The sequence below is a fragment of the Astatotilapia calliptera genome, chromosome 3 (genome assembly GCF_964374335.1).
Source record: "Astatotilapia calliptera chromosome 3, fAstCal68.1, whole genome shotgun sequence".
Classification (NCBI taxonomy): Eukaryota; Metazoa; Chordata; class Actinopteri; order Cichliformes; family Cichlidae; genus Astatotilapia; species Astatotilapia calliptera.
The window spans coordinates 80,687,845-80,704,696 of record NC_137424.1 but is presented as its reverse complement, the minus strand read 5'-3'; the positions used below and the strand labels follow the sequence as shown (position 1 = coordinate 80,704,696).

The following is a 16,852-nucleotide window of genomic DNA, read 5'->3' as shown; positions in this document are numbered from 1 at the left end:
GAAGGTGCAAGATTGATAAGGAGAGTCCTCAGAATCCAGCGTATATTGCGGGACAGACAGGATCCTTTAGCTCAGCGCGACAGTGTGCTCATAGAGAGATATCGATATTCCCGTGAGGGTATTATTCACTTAACCAACTTGTTGACGAGGGGGTGCAGGACCACCACCTGTCTTTTTTTGCTCTGCCCTTTTCTTGGTTGCTGTTATGAACAAACTAACAGATTATTCTAGGGTCTCTTTCCAAGAGACGAAAAGCAATATAAGTGATAAATATTACCATTCTGTAGCATATTCTTATATTTCACTTTTACTTGTTCCCATGTTCTAGTGGGTCCTGTTGTGGCTCTAATGTGAAAGAGGATATAATGTGTCTGTGAAGGTTCTCAGTCATCCAGGTCATCGTAGTCAAAGGAGCTTGCAAAGAAAAGCTTCTGGACTTCTTTAAGTTACTTGAAGACGTTTCACCTCTCATCCGAGAGGCTTCTTCAGTTCTAAGGTCAAATGGTGGAGAGTGGATATAATGTAATATGATATAATAAATTTACCCTAATGCCTACTGGTGTTGGCCAGAGGGGCTGATGGCGCGATATGGCAGCCTGGCTTCTGTCAGTCTGCCCCAGGGCAGCTGTGGCTACAACTGTAGCTGCCTCCACCAGTGTGTGAATGTGAGAGTGACTGAATAGTGGCATTGTAAAGCGCTTTGGATTTATATAGCGCTTTTCAAGGCACCCAATCTATTATTATTATTATTATTATTATTATTATTATTATTATTATTATTATTATTATTATTATTATATTACCGACCAATCAAAGGGTTGCCGATCAATGTTTCTACTATCGATGCGTAGCCCCTGTTGAGCCATCCAGTGAGCTCACATTACTTCATCCAGCTGTACTAATCGTCAACAACAGGTGTGTTCGGAGAACCGGAATAGCGAGCTCAAAGTTGGCGCAATGATTTGATCTTGGATGTAGTAAGCGAGGTACGAAGAACGGACCCCTGCTGTCCCAGTAATATACTCATTTCTAATGGTGTCCCTGTTGGTCACTATTAATAAGAATCTTAGGATATTTAACTCTGTTACCTCCAGCTTTTAGGGCAGAGATTACTTAACACAGAGCTGTACTCTTAAAATGCTCCTCCTTTTTAAATTAAAACTACACAGTTAGGAAAGAACCGACAAACAACAGAAAATCAAAACAAACTCCTTGTGTTGTTAAAATCTGCCTCGTCCACCTTCCTTTTGTTTTCTGTCCATATTAACTCACTTAGAGAGACAAACTCTCACTTCTTATTTTTCTTATTACCATTAAATCAGTGTGTGTGTCAGTGAATGCATCGTGTGTGCTTCACGGCTCCATCTAGTGGACTGATGGTAGATGGTAAATGGCCTGTATTTGTATAGTGCTTTACTCAGTCCCTAAGGACCCCAAAGCGCTTTACACTACATTCAGGCATTCACCCATTCACACACACATTCACACACTGGCAATGGCAAGCTACGTTGTAGCCACAGCTGCCCTGGGGCGCACTGACAGAGGATGGCAGAGCAGCTGATGGCAGCTTCCTCTGCCTCACACTGCTGTCTGACCGCATTCAGCTGACACTGAGATGAAGCAGGAAAGAAGCAGCTGATATTTGGACAGCACACATGATGGAAAGGAGGATTTCAGTTGATGTGCACATGAATGATTTGTGTTTCCTCTGCAGGTAGAAAGTGTGTGTGAGCTGAGCAGCATGGATCAGTGTGAGGACAGAGAGGAGGGAGCCCCTCCCTCTAAAAGCACTCTGTGTGGGGAACATGAGAGCCAGACCAAAGCTCAGAGGTGAGATGACCATCTCTAACTGTCCATGACTCTTCTCCATGTCACAGCTCAGCACTCACATCACTGCTCCATCATTATTCACAGGAACCAGCCTGGACCTCCACCCAGCTCTGTGTCCTGTAAGAGTGATGGGTCTAAACATTTCATCATTAATTTTAAATCCCAGCATCTGTCTGCTGCAGAGAGGTGAGCTGTTAGTAACATGAACTCTTTCTTTTAACTGTTTGATGTTGTTGATTATAAACTGCAGTGCAAACACGTCATTCCCTCAATCCATTTAAACTGTGTCTTTAAAACAAGCCTTTGGTTTCTAAACAGCTGAAAATCCACTTCAGCAAACAGTTACAATAACTTGTACTGCGTTGTCCCGGACTTCAGCTACAATGAAAAAGACACAAAGCTGGAGTTGTTCTGTCTTTACGCTGCAAAGCTGCCTCTTCTTCTCTCACTCTCTCCCCTCCCTCTCCTGTTGCTACTTCAACAGGAGAGGGAGGGGAGAGACAAATAACACCAGGATCCTTTTTTATGTAGCTGATGGCTGGTAACTGTGCAGGGGCGGGTCTAGCAAAGTGTTGCCAGGGGGCCAGGTAGGGCATTAAAAGGGAGAGGGGGGCACAAAGAAATACTTTTCTTTCTTATTCTCATTTAAAATTTCTAGCTTTGAACAAATAATTATCCGTATCTTACAACCAAAGTTTTCATCTGATGTCAAATGTATAGAAATCATACATATACCAACAAGACTGTACATCACTGTCACAGCAGCGTTTGTTTTCATTCAAAGGCTTTATGGCTTTTCCTATAATACCTGGTGGGCCGGTCTCTAGTCAAAATGCCCGGGCCCATTTTTTGTCCCAGTCCAGCCCTGGTGAAGGGGGTGATTATAAATGTCAAGAGTGATTTGTGACAGAAGGATTGGAGGAAGAGTGAAAGGGAAACTTTACAAGATGATAGTGAGACCATGTTATAGGGCTTGGATGTGGTGGCACTGAGTTGACGATGGACAAGATTTCAAATGAGTATGTCAGGAGGACAGCTGAAAGGAGCAGCCAAAAAGGGAAGAAGCAGGATTGTTTGTTCTCAAGAACTCCCCAGTATTTAAAAAGTCTCTCATCTGTTACAGCTTCATTATCCAACAAATATCCCTAAACTAAATACGTCCATCCCTTCATTCATCCATCCATTCTTTTTTACTTGTCTGCTCTTCCAATTCAGGCTAAATACAAAATGAATTACTATATTACAATACTAATAAAAAAAGAAAAGGAAAACAACATATCAAGCCTACCCTGATATGGATTTCTGCTTTCAGTTTCCACGTGATAAAAATTAAGTTTACAAGATCTTCTCTAGGAGAAAACTCCTAGAGAAAAGAAAGAATTGCAAAACAGTCATCAGAATAAAATAGAATCTTTATTGTCGCTGTTACAAGAACAATGAAAGGTAGTTTGGCATTTCTCCATGTGTGTGAAGTACACAATAGCGTAAGTATTTACACAATAACACAGACAAATTTACACTTACACAAGAAAGATATGTACATAAGCTGCTGCTTTACAGAATTCAGTGTATAATAAAAGTCTTGGATCAAGTTTTGATCATTTTAGTACTTAGCCCACTATAATAAAAAAAAAAAAAACATACCGTAAATGTCGGGCTATAAGCCGCTACTTTTTGCACAAGCTTTGAACCCTGCGGCTTTTAGTCAGGTGCGGCTTTTCTATGGATTGTCCGTGATTTTTGTCATATCGTAAGACGATTTGTTTTGTGTGTTCCGCTGTTGTACGGCACTACGTTGCCTGGCGGAAGGATCGGGGTTCAAGAGTGGTATGTTAGTCACATGTCCGTCCGCCAGGCAACGTAGTGCCGTACGAAGTAGCGCGAAAAACAAACTTCAAAGTAGCGCTACGCGTTCAGCGGGAGTCGTGGATGATGAGCGGCGATAAACTTGCAAGTTATGCCCAAAAAGCAAGTTATGCCCAACTCCACCGGTGGATTCTGACAGCGTGGAAAAGTGTGAAAACATCCACGATCACCAACGGATTTTGAAGAGCTGGACTGCTGCATGATGGAGAGGAGGACACCGCCACGGCCCTTCTGAGGGTGTTTGACTCTGACACTGACAATGAGGATTTCTTTGGTTTTGAAAGTGACAATGAAGGAGAGAAGCGGAGAGTGGATGACGAAGCCATCATGAGCCTGTTTGTATCCGACACTGGAGAAGAGGACTTTGGTGGTTTTAGTGCGTAGGAAGAAGAGAAAGATGGTGAATGACTGACTTTTCTTCTTGTTAAAGCTGTGTCACTGCACCTGAGCCTAAAAGGTAGGCCGAATCTATTGTTCTGGTGTGCTGTAGGTTATTGTTATGTACTACATGTGCAAATATGTACCCATAACTTGTTTTTCAAAATATTAATAAAAGTGATGTCTCCAAACAGCCATCTCTTTCCTGACAATTCCCTTTGTGCATATTCTCTTACATATGATAAGTCAACATTGAAACACCTGCGGCTTTTGGTCAGGTGCGGCTAATGTATGTACAAAACAGGATTTTCCCCTGATTTTAGCTTGTGCGGCTAATATTTAGGTGCGCTTTGTAGTCCGCGAAATACGGTAATCAAAACTTAGTCAGTGTGTGCTCTCACACAACTGCAGTACAGCTCTGAGAATACATGCTGAGGTTTATTTGATTAAGGGGACCTGGAGGACTATGCAGACTATGTTACAACTGATAAGTCAACTCAAACATTTGCACCCATCCTGGTTGACAATCAAGGTTCAAAGACTCCGTAATATTTGTAATATCTTCATTGGATTCACCGATGACACAAGGAGAGGCATTAAGAAGAAAAAGTAAATTTAAAAAAACATCTAGGGGCATCTGACAGGAAATGATCTTCATGCTGGGCTGTAAAAAACAGTTTGTTCACAGAGAGCAGCAGGGACCAAAATCCCTGTTTCTTGGAAGTGCACACAATGTCTCAGCTCTCTTTCATTAAGAGGTCTGTGATTATTTATTTATTTATTTTACTCCTGCACAGTTGGTGTGGAGCACAATAATTTTGTTGTATATTTATAATAACAAAAAAGGATTATTCTATATGCTTTGTTAAAAGTATTTTTAACGAAGATAAATATTGCTAGTGAACTTTGTTCTGGAGTTGTATATTGTTAATGTTCAAATAGTGTCAGCTCCCACTTGATAACAAGTGAGAGCTGGGTTTTTTGTTGTCTTGTGTGTTTGTTTGTTTTTTGTATAATGTGGAGGACCACCAGCATCTTAGGTTGCGTTTCGATGACAATGTTTTGTTGTATTGTTCTGACTCCTTGAATTATTATTGAATTCCTCCACAGAGTGGACCAGGAGAGCTCAGAGGTTCCCAGTGGTCAGTCTGCCCAGCAGCATCAAACACACCTGGACTCCTTATTTAAGGTACATGTACAACAACTACATTTACATCTATTCTATTCACAGTTATTTCCATGTTGTGAAGTGAATACATCATAAAATTATAAATATTAAGCACAAATCAGAATACGCAAGTTTAAAAAAAATGTTTTAAGGCTGGCTTTAGAGCTAGGGTGAGAATGCATGTTGTGAATGTGGTGCAGCAGATAGTTCTAAACACCAGTGTCCACTCAGCTGAAGGCGCCAAAGCCCATGATGTGAGCAAATGGTAACAGTAGCAGTGAAGTAGGATCTTAGAGTAAAATTAATGTCATACTTTACAGGAATCCAGTGAAGTGGTTGAAGGACAGGAGCAATATGCTAAATAGAAGGTATTCTGGCAACGACACAGGTAGCTGCGTTTTGCACTGGGTGAAGTCTATGGAGAAGTTTGAGTGGTAATCTAGAAATTAATTAATTAACATGGGAGAATGAACCAGAGAATGAACAAGAATAGTCGTATTGTTAGCTGTGTAGAAGGGTTGTTATGAAAGTTTTAAATAAACTGTAAACACTTGGTGAGCGCCTTTTTTAAAGTGGAGTTTATTATATACATTGCAGTGGAGAGAGCATTCAGGTCCGATGCCAAAATGCTGTGTCACGATGGCTGCCGCCCTTATATCTTATACACACACAGAAACACAGAGACAAAAGGCATTTGACAGCACATGATGTGGTTTTATACCTTCAACTCAAAGTATCCTTGAAACCTTTCCTTCGAGAGAGAGAGACACCTTTGTTTTTCACTTATCCATCACCTGGAGATTTACCTCTCGAAACCTTGCTACGGCCTGATAAGGGAGGCACCTTCGTTTTTCACCATCTGTTTAACGTCTCCCATGAACTTACACACACACACACACACACACACACACACACACACACACACACACAGTAGGGCATTTTATGGTGTAATAGAGCATAAAGACATTTGTGGTGCTATCTGACATGTATATAACTAAGTGACAAAGTGATGTTATAATTATTACTAATGTGATCAATACATAAAATAAATGTCTGTGTAGGTTCTCAGTCATCCAGGTCATCGTAGTCAAAGGAGCTTGCAAAGAAAAGCGTCTGGACTTCTTTAAGTTACTTGAAGAAGTTTCACCTCTCATCCGAGAAGCTTCTTCAGTTCTAAGGTCAAATGGTGGAGAGTCCCAGATATAAACCTAGTGGGAGTAACCCCCCACAGAGGGACAAGAGGACCCCCTGATGATCCTCTAATCGCCTGAGCCAAGGTGTGAAACTGGGTGTGGGCCCCAATCAGCCAGAGTTTCGGGTGGGTTCATTGTGAAACCTGGCCCCACCTTATCATGCGAATTCCTGAGATCACCATCACTCTCCACCATTTGACCTTAGAACTGAAGAAGCTTCTCGGATGAGAGGTGAAACGTCTTCAAGTAACTTAAAGAAGTCCAGATGCTTTTCTTTGCAAGCTCCTTAGACTACATAAAATAAAGAAATTTCCATTACAGGGTGTACCCAGCTGCTGTTATGTAGGTGGACATATACCAACTGAGTGATATTTTGTTTTTTTTTTCGTTTAGAGTCGTACGTAGTGAGGAGGTGAAATTATTAACAAGATAATCAACCTCTGTTGGGGTAGCGTTCAGATAGCTGCTCTGCTCTGTGTTGGTACAGGGCATTGGAGATGATAACAGTGGGTGGATTATATTCTTAAACTTAGTTACAGCACTTTCAGAAAGACATCTACTTTGATAAAGTCTACTCTCCACCGCTGTGTAATCAATTATTGTAAATGTAAATGTTATCAGGAAATGATCAGACAGGAGAGGGTTTTCAGGAAACACTGTTAAATGTTCAGTTTCTATGCCATATGTTAAAACAAGATTCAGAGTGTGATTAAAGTGGTGGGTGGGTTCTTTTACATTTTGAGAGAAACCAATTGAGTCTAATAACAGATTAAATGCCATGTTGAGGCTGTCATTTTTAGCATCTACATGGATGTTATAATTATTATAATAATTATTTTATCTGAGCTCAGAACTAAATTAGATATAAAGTCTGAGAAATCAGACAGAAACTCTGTGTAAGGCCCAGGTGGACTATACACTGAAAAAAAATATGTTGTTGGATTTACTTAATTCAATGGTGGACATTTGTTGCACACAGATGTTTTGCTTTGGCAGCAACTTAAACAATTGAGTTAAATTAACACAATTTATTCATGTTCAATAAGCAATTTCTGTTGATAAAATGTGACTTAAACATGTTTTGATGAAGTAATTTGAGCTCTTGGAATATTTTAATCCTTCACAATTTTCTCACTTTATCCCAACACCATTCAATAACTTTTACCCAATACTACTTGGTCACTTAAATACTACATGTTATCTTCAAATTACATTTTGCTATTATATTCTAGTATCAAATACACAATTTTCAAATGGAGGCCTTATAACAGATTATATTGTTCTCTTCCAAGATGGTTGCTGGCATCCACCAGTAACCTTTCAAAACAAAATGTCTAATTTCACTGCATTGACAGTAGGTAAAGAATTAAACTGACATTACTCCTCCACTGAATCTACATAAATCAACAGTTAAATAATGTCAGTTCTTCCGTGTTCTCTGGAATCAATCACAGCAAAGAAATTAGACTGTTTCTTTTGAAAAATGTTGGGAAAGAACAAATCAAGATCAAAAATCAAGATTCAGTTAAACAACAATTATAACTAAACAATTTGAGATAATGTTAGGGGATAATGTGCAACTGGATTATGGACTTCCTCACTAACCGTAGACAGAGTGTCAGAGTGGGTAAGAACACCTCTTCCACCCTTGTGGTCAACACCGGTGCCCCTCAGGGGTGTGTCCTGAGCCCTCTGCTATACACTCTCTTCACCCATGACTGTATTTCCTCCTGTGCGTCCAATCTCATCGTTAAGTTTGCCGATGACACTACAGTGCTCGGACTTATATCCAACAACGATGAGACAAACTACAGGACAGAGGTGCAACAACTAGAGTCATGGTGCCACGACAATAACTTGGTCTTAAACGCCAAAAAGACCAAGGAGATCATTGTAGACTTCCGGAGGAAGGGTCATAACAACCATCTGCCTCTCTTTATTGGCAGTGGGGCGGTGGAGAGGGTAAGCAGTTTTAAATTTTTGGGGGTAACTGTGACCGAGGACCTGTCCTGGGGCAACCATATCACCTCAGTTGCACGGAAGGCCCAACAGCGCCTCTACTACCTGAGGAGACTGCGGAGCGCACACATTCCCAGATCTCTGATGCTGAACTTTTACAACTGTGCCATCAGCAGCGTTCTGACGTATGGATTTCTAGTGTGGTTCCCCAGCTGCACCAAGGCCGATCAGCAAGCACTCCAGCGGGTGGTGAAAGAAGCTGGCAGAATTATTGGAACAAGTCTGCCAGAGATCAGTAATATCTTCCCCACTCGCTGTCTGAGGAGGGTGCACAGTATCCTGCGGGACCAACATCACCCTGCGCGCCACCTTTTCCACCTGCTGCCCTCAGGGAGAAGGTACAGGTCTATACAGGCCAGAACATCCAGACTGGCCAACAGCCTGTATCCACAGGCTGTGAGGCTTCTGAACTCTCTGCCCCCCTCTCACGGACAATAACCATATCCAACTTCTAAATAGCACTGAACTGGTCTGCATTGGTGCATCAAATCTTTATTCTCTTTCCCCCTCCCGAATTTCTTATGAACATTACTTGTCATGTTCTTATGTTGTTGTTAAGGATTGTCTTATTGCACTGGAGTCACACTGGGTTAAATATTTACACTTGGGTTTTAAGGGGTACTCTTCCATTATTTTATTTACGGGTTGTACGGAGCCCCAAACGCAATTTCATTGTTCTCTGACAATGACAATAAATACTTAAATAAAAATTAACATTAAATTAGGTTACTGAATTGGCAAACACCTTCCTATTAACATTACCCATTTTACCCCAATAACTAAAGAAATTAGCACTTGCAGGTCAAAACCTTTTATTCAAGAGATGCAAAAATAACATTGATACAGTGACTGTCAAAAATTACAGCACTGATCATACTGTGACATCTTGGTTCAAAACAGCACACTTAGAAATATTCAACGTTCTTTACTTCAACTGAATGAAACTGAAAACACCATTTCACACGACCCATATGGGATATTTAGATTGTATAACTGTTCACGCTACATCTCTTCACTAGTAAAAGAAAGAAAAAATACAAAGAGAAATTTAAAAATGCTGCCAAAATGCTGTACAGAGCAAAAGGAAAAACAAACAACAACAAAAAAAATGGCCCTGTCCTCATGGCAGTTGCAGTGTATATAAAAATGAACCCTGCGATCTGTTCCTGGAATTGAGCTTCAAAAATGCAGCAGAACAAGTGTGAGATTTAAATGTCTTCTCACCTAGAGCTGGTCACCTCACATGCATAACAGTGAGCTTTCCTTGCAGGAGCAGTTTTGTCTTAGTTGTGAGCTTTTCTTGAGAGCTGAGTTGCATCCAACTCCATTACCACCCTTTGAATCACCTCAAAAGTGTAGCAGAGTTGTGATGGGTAACTCATGTTGAAGGAATAAAAAAGGTCCAAACAGCATGGCTACTGCAAAGGTCACGTTATCCAGATCTTGAAGAACTACTATACCCTCGATGATGATGCCAACATCAGAAAAGTCATTGCCTGCCGCATCCTCTGGAGACAGATGTTCATTGTGGTTTTCTCAATCTGTGCAGTGGCCTCAGTCAAGTCCTGGTTAAACACAAAACATTTCTTTATGATTCCTTTTTAAACTCATCTCTTTTGAATCTACCAGTTCTAATGTTAGAGTAATTTAAACCAATGCAAGCAACATAGTAAATAGCTATAGCCAAAGAGTGGCCTGCCATGCTGCCATTCATGGTCTAACAGAGTTTCTAAGAGAGGGTGAAAAACATAATTTCAAATGCTTTACATTAGTTTTTGTTAGAAAGCCACCGGCCCATCAGAAATCCAGGTTATGTCACTCAGAAGATGTTAGAATTTAGACTTTCAGCCCCACAATTTGGTTAGCTGTTGGTCAGTTGGTCTTTTTCTTTTTCCAAACAAAAGCTAATGTAAATATTGGTGGGATTTTCCTTTGTTCACTAGAATGACAAATTTAAAGTTTTTTCACACTGATGTGACCCCTAATACAGGGGTGGGGCCTCAAGGGCCGGCGGATGAGTTCACTACTAGGCCTCATGTGAACTTCAAATTATTAAAGAGGACTACTGGTCCTAACCAGTCCAATGAGGATCAAGTGGATAACTAAATACATTTTTAAATGTTGCAAAGCCACAATCTACTCATAAAACACTCACCATGAACTCCTGCACCAAGATTGCAATTGTCTTTCACACAGATGTGGAGCACTTTGATGAGACTCCCTTTGAGCATTAATGTCATCCTAAAGTATTATAACAAAGAAAACAGAGATTTGTGAACTTTTCAGTAGCACAGAAGAAAATGATCCCAGACAAAAACTCTTGACTTTTTAAACCAGTCAACATGCAACACCAGCATCTACAAAGCAATATCAAAAGTTCCTGTTTGACATCAACTTTATGGATATATAGTTTCCAGAACATATATTTTTTAAAAAAGATAATTTTTTCTCAGTGGGCCAGTAAATGCATGACGAAAATTATGGCATCCTTTCAGTGGAATCAGTACTCACAGGTAATAGTTGACTGTTTCAATGGATGCAGCATAAAAATCTTTTACTGACCTAATGCAATACATATACACTTTGTAGTTAAAGAATTTTAAAGTTCTTACTGTCATCATGGCAGCTACATCCTTTAGCTTTGTGCCCTGTTCCCCCGATCACTTTGCAAACACTTTCAGCAGACTGTCAGAGAGAAACTCAGCTCCGTCAGAAACCTTGACTGTAAAGGCATGGTTGGGATGCACTGGAATGCTGCATTTTATCTGAAATGACATAAAATTATTTTGAAATAACAGCAGGCATTGTGCTTGGTTAATAATCAGTAATGTTTTGTTGAATAAAAACTGTGTTTCCAGATCTTATGGGATTCAAAAAATCCAAAGATGTTTGTTCCTGATTTGCAACCCAACAACCCAGAAGTTACAACTTCATTTTAGTTCAAGTGTGCATTAATGTGAGTCCAGTAATCACCTTTCTGACAATACATACAGGTATAAGTTAAACCTATGGCAGATTTTGGATTTCTCAGTTGTATTAATAGGGTGGTCTATTTGAGTATGCATGCACCTAATAATTATAAAAAACCTATTATAATTAAGTTACAGAAACCTTAAGCGAAAATAGAATATACTTTCTTACCATAACACCTTGAACCCACAATCCATCAGCTGACTCCTGGTGAAATGCAGAATAGAGGTCGTCTCTCAATGTGCAGCAAAAAAAAACAAAAACAAAAGGACAGCAGGTGAGGGCAGGAGGGGTAGGGATGTAAGCTAGCATAATGCCACTGATGATATTAGCTAAAGCTATTCAATGTCCAAAATCTCACTAACACCACGGTGCAGTAAATACACAATGTAACTGAAGAGTCAGTTGGCAAATCTATTCACACAGAAAACCAAATTATGTTATGAGTGCCTCGTAATTAGGTTTAATGTGATATTACGGCTCTTGTGCCAAAGACAAATTCAAATGAAAAAGCGCCAATTCTTTGACAACAGATAAAACAGCAAATAAGCTAACGGCTCTTTTTTAGCATGTTACATGGCGACACTCTAGACGTTTAACTACATTTGGCTGAAATATGGTAAATATTAATTCAAAAAATCAAGACATACCAAAAACGTAGAGTTGACTGCTCAACTTGACTGAGATGGATGCCTTTTTTAAACCACGATCCAAAGCCCGCGAGATGAAATCACGCGTGGTTTCACGAGATTTAACGTTGCTATCTTATTGACTTACTTCACCTGAACATGATATGAACAATTTAATACACCCTTTCTGCATATCATGTAGTTTTTACACTATATAGTTACATTTATCTTTAAAACATGAGGCAATTGTGTTAAATACATGCAAGATGCTTACATAAATCCAAGAGATGGCCAGTCCCTTTTTTTCAGTGTAGATGATAACAAGTAAGACTGGTTTCTGAGTTTCACAGCTGGGGTGGACAATGTTAAGCATCAGGCTTTCAAATGAATTAAAAGTCTGTCTTGGTCTTTCATTAATTAATAGGCTGGTGTGAAAAATTGCTGCCACACCACCCCCTCGGCCTGTGCTTCGAGATTTCTGGTAGTTAGAATGACTCGGGGGTGTTGATTCATTTAAACTAACATAATCATCCTGCTGCAACCAGGTTTCTGTAAGGCAGAGTAAATCAATTTGTTGATCAATTATTAAGTCATGTACTAACAGAGACTTGGAGGAGAGAGACCTAATATTTAATAATCCACATTTCACTGTTTTACTCTTTGGTTCAGATGTGGATACTGTATTGTTCTTTCTTTGTGATTTTTATATGTTTAAGTTGTTTGTTGCTGGTTTTTAGTTTGTTTTTTGTCTTTTTGGAAGCTGACACAGTCTCTATGGAGATGGGTTTTTGGGGGGTAGCAGGAGGAGAGAAGCTGCAGAGAGGCGTGTAAGACTGCAACTCTGCTTCCTGGTCCCAACTCTGGATAGTCATATTTTGGGGGGTTTAATAAATTTGTCCATATTTCTAGAAATGAGAGCTGCTCCATCCAAAGTGGGATGGATGCCGTCTCTCCTAACAAGACCAGGTTTCCTCCAGAAGGTTTGCCAATTATCTATGAAGCCCACATCGTTTCTGGGACACCACTAAACATGTCACTCCTGGTCTGATTGGGAAGGGGACCAGAGAAAACTACAGAGTCCGACATTGTTTTGGCAAAGTTGCACACCGATTCAATATTGATTTTAGTGACCTCCGATTGGCGTAACCGGGTGTCATTACTGCCGACGTGAATTATGATTTTACTGAATTTACGCTTACCCTTAGCCAGCAGTTTTAAATTTCCTTCAATGTCGCCTGCTCTGGCCCCTGGAAGACAATTGACTATGGTTGCCGGTGTCTCTAGCTTCACATGTCTGAGAACAGAATCGCCAATCACCAGAGTTTGACCCCCGGCGGGTGTGTCGCTGAGTGGGGAAAAACAATTAGACGCATGAACAGGTTGGTGGTGTACCTGGGGCTTCTGTTTAGGACTATGCTTCCTCCTCACCATCACCCAGCCGCCCTCTTACCCCAGCTGCTTGGGGTCTGCCGGGGAACAGCTAGCGGGGCCTACGCTATCTTCGGCTTCACCAGCTACAGGGGCCTGGCTAGCTATAGGTGAATGAAGGGTGCAAAGCCGAGTCTCCAATTCAGTAATCCTGACCTCCAGCGCTGCAAATATGTTATATTTCTTACAGGTATCAGTACGGTCAGTACACAGAAAGTGTGCTTCGGATGAAGCACGTGAAGATTATACTATGAAAAAAAAATAATGTATTTAAAAGTTTTTAATTAAATTGCTAAGCAGATAAGCTACTCAGAAACACCACTGTGTTTGAGCAGGAACAGGAAGCAATTAGGACTGGGCGATATGACCCAAAATTCATATCTCAATATTTTTTAGCTGGATGATAAGATGTATATCTCAATATTTTTTTTTAAAGCCATAAACTAAGAACAAAAAGAGTTCTTAGTCAAAGCTGTGTCCCAGATGTCACACAGGCACTTTTATTAACATACAGCTTAGATGTACATGAAAAAAAACTACTCAAAAATAAATTATCAGCATTTATTAAATAATAATGTGCCATAAATAAAACTGTTGTTTTTGTGCATAACAAAGAGCTCACAATTGTGCAGTCAAAATGTAAACTAAAAGACGCTGAGCGTAATAACAAAGATTTCACAGCTGCTCTGTTCCCAAGCTCTACTGCGTGACTGACAGCCTGGAGTTTGAAATCCGCTGTGTAACCGTGTCTCTTAATTGGTGCCATTTATGGTCCTTATACACACACAATACTGTAATATTACGTTGAAGCACAGTACGTATTACTATGCGAAACTCCTCGGTAGCCGTAATGCTCCGACAATCCATCAAGCGGTGCAGCTCCATAGCTTAGCAAAGTCATACTAAAAATTTTTTTGACAGATTGCTGAGCGCTGTGTACCACATAAAATCGGTTCGCAGTCATCGAGCACAACCAGAATTCATACAAAAGACACGCTGTCAACTTTTGAAAGAATGAAAGGATTTTAGGCTGTGCAGGCCCTGTGGGCTGCATGGCGTTACCGTGGTTAGCATAGTTAGCTCATTAACACGTTGATGCCGTCCAGCCCCACCACGGGGCGATGTGCAGTAACTTGTTAACGGAGATTTGCCGTGTCCATCTTGTCGCTGCCTGCAGGTGAAGGGGGGGAGGGGAAGTTGTGTTCAGTGAAGGAGAGAGGCAAGGTCGAGTAACGTTGCGTAAAGATAAAAGTGGACGAAAGAGAGGCAAACTTGTGGCTCCACAACTATAATTATAACGTAACAAAGACTATATCGATATAAACGATATTGTCACATCGTATATCTTGTATAAAAATATGTAGATTTTATTTTATTTTTTTTAAAAACTCAATATATCGCCCAGCCCTAGAAGCGATACTCTACCACAGAGCGAGCGAACCCCAAGTGACAGCGCCATCAAGAGTCAGGCAAATATTCACTCTCCCACCGTGTCTGAAATTTTCTGCACTCACTTTCTACCTTTCGCTTCTTTGGTTCTGCCATGTTTAGCAACTTGGGGTAAATTTCTTCTAATTGTCTTTTTTTTGGTGGTGCAACTGCCTTGATCAACAGTAGCTCCCCCTGGTGTTAAAACTAAGAAGTGCAATACACTCAAGCAAAAGTTGAAGTGCGGCCCATATGCTATTCTATTTACAAAATTACTTGCGGGCCAGTAAAAATGGGCCCGCGGGCCAGAGTTTGGACACCCCTGTACTAAACCTACTTGATGCTTTTAATGTTTTGCAGTCTGTCACTGGTCCCACACATAAACGTGGACATACTCTGGATCTGTTTTTGTTTTTTTTTTTCACATGGCTTGCCTGTTTATAACCTTAAAGTTTATGATGACGTCTTTTCTGATCATATACCTGTTTTGCTTGAAACTTCTTTTCCCTGTATTATCGCTACATGTGGTTTTATCTCTTTTTGTTTTACATGCATTTGTGACAGGGACACACAAACATGAGCACATTACCCCTGTCCTTACCTCTTTACGCTGGTTGTCTGTCCATCTTATAATTCAGTTTACACTTTTATTGTTTGCTTTTAAAGTTTTAAATGGCCTGGCTCCTTCTTACCTGTCAGACCTTCTACACCGATACACTCCACAAAGGTCTCTCAGATCAACTGAGAAGTCACTCTTTCCTGTCCCCATGTCAAGATTGAAACACTGGGGAGACTGGGCGTTCGCTGTTGTGGCCCCAAATTATGGAATAAGATACCCCCATATTAGACTGGCCCCAAAACTTGAGAAATCTTCAAATCACTTTTAGAAACACACCTTTTTTCCAAGGATTTTTAGAAGTAGTATCAGAGTCAGTTTTACTCAGTTTTTGGTTGCTCTTAATCTTTTTTTACTTTTTTTTTACTTTTAATATTTCATAGTTACTGATTTTTTTCCCCCATTTATGTATTTATTTTTTGTTGTTGTTGTTATTAGTGTTATTATTATTGTTGTTGTTATCTTTGTCTGTTTAATGTATGGTTTTTAACTTTTATCTCTGTATTTTTTTTATTGGAAAGCACTTTGGTCAACCATGTTGTTCTTCATGATTCAGCATATCATTGATATAAATTGAGCAGATTTAGACTGATTGGCTGACATAGAAAAACACAGAACACTCCATGCTCTCTGTGTGTTTCTTTGTATGTCCGTGTGTGTGCATTTTTCTATGTCTGTGTTTGTTTTCTTCACCTCTTTTTAGCAGAAGTTTCAGCTTCTTCACCTGTATTAAGCTCAAAAATCAGCTTTCTTTACACATTCAAATACTATGAAAGACACTTAATCTATAGTGTTACATCATATTTTAGAAGGATCTTATGTGTTTCTATCATTTCTGCCTTGTTTGACCCATTTAGCAGAAGTCAGCCTGTTATCTACTTTGTGTGACTTAAAGCTTTTGTGATACAACTGGCTTTGTTGTGGTGTGATTTGGTCATTCCTTAAGTATTCTATTCCAGCTGCTGGAGGATAACATCATCACGTTTGTGAAGAGTGAGTTGAAGAAGATCCAGGAGGTTCTGACTCCAGATGACCTAAAAGGCTTAATGAGTCAATGCAAGGATGGCAATTTATTGCAGGGTGAACATGAGGAGCCTAGTGAAAGCAGCAGAGAAGCATTTGTGAAGATCACATTGGATTTCCTGAAGATAATGAAGCAGAAGGAGTTTGCTGAGTGTCTGCTGAGAAGTGAGAATATTTCTCTAAATATTTATGGTCCTCAGTAAAGGAAATTTTTATTCTGTCTGAAGGAACAGACAAAATTACATTTACAGTATGTGCAATTAATAAATCCTTCATTGTGGTATTTTGTCTATTGGTTCATTTA

The 16,852-nt window shown here is 40.0% G+C and overlaps 1 protein-coding gene and 1 long non-coding RNA gene across 6 annotated transcripts in view; one reads left to right on the top strand and one right to left on the bottom strand.

The window, feature by feature from the left end:
* Positions 1-16,852, top strand: part of LOC113014848 (protein NLRC3-like) — a 36,705-nt gene that overhangs the window by 3,613 nt on the left and 16,240 nt on the right. For all 4 annotated transcript variants that reach the window (XR_013906695.1, XR_013906694.1, XM_026156627.2 and 1 more), the window contains exons 2-5: positions 1,715-1,830; positions 1,915-2,016; positions 5,185-5,263; positions 16,485-16,713. Coding sequence is in view for 2 of the 4 variants with exons in the window: in XM_026156627.2 (XP_026012412.2) it covers positions 1,742-1,830; positions 1,915-2,016; positions 5,185-5,263; positions 16,485-16,713 (499 nt within the window). In the remaining 2 variants the exon portion in view is untranslated. The remainder of the gene's footprint in view (positions 1-1,714; positions 1,831-1,914; positions 2,017-5,184; positions 5,264-16,484; positions 16,714-16,852) is intronic.
* On the bottom strand, positions 8,390-12,712 carry LOC145425945 (uncharacterized). 2 transcript variants are annotated; one of them, XR_013906712.1, is made up of 3 exons: positions 11,596-12,712; positions 11,067-11,219; positions 8,390-10,019 (listed from the first exon to the last, which is right to left on the bottom strand). It is a non-coding gene; the product is annotated as an uncharacterized LOC145425945 (long non-coding RNA). The 2 variants fall into 2 exon arrangements; XR_013906711.1 differs by lacking the exon at positions 8,390-10,019 and adding an exon at positions 10,630-10,695 and having other exon boundaries at positions 11,596-12,711.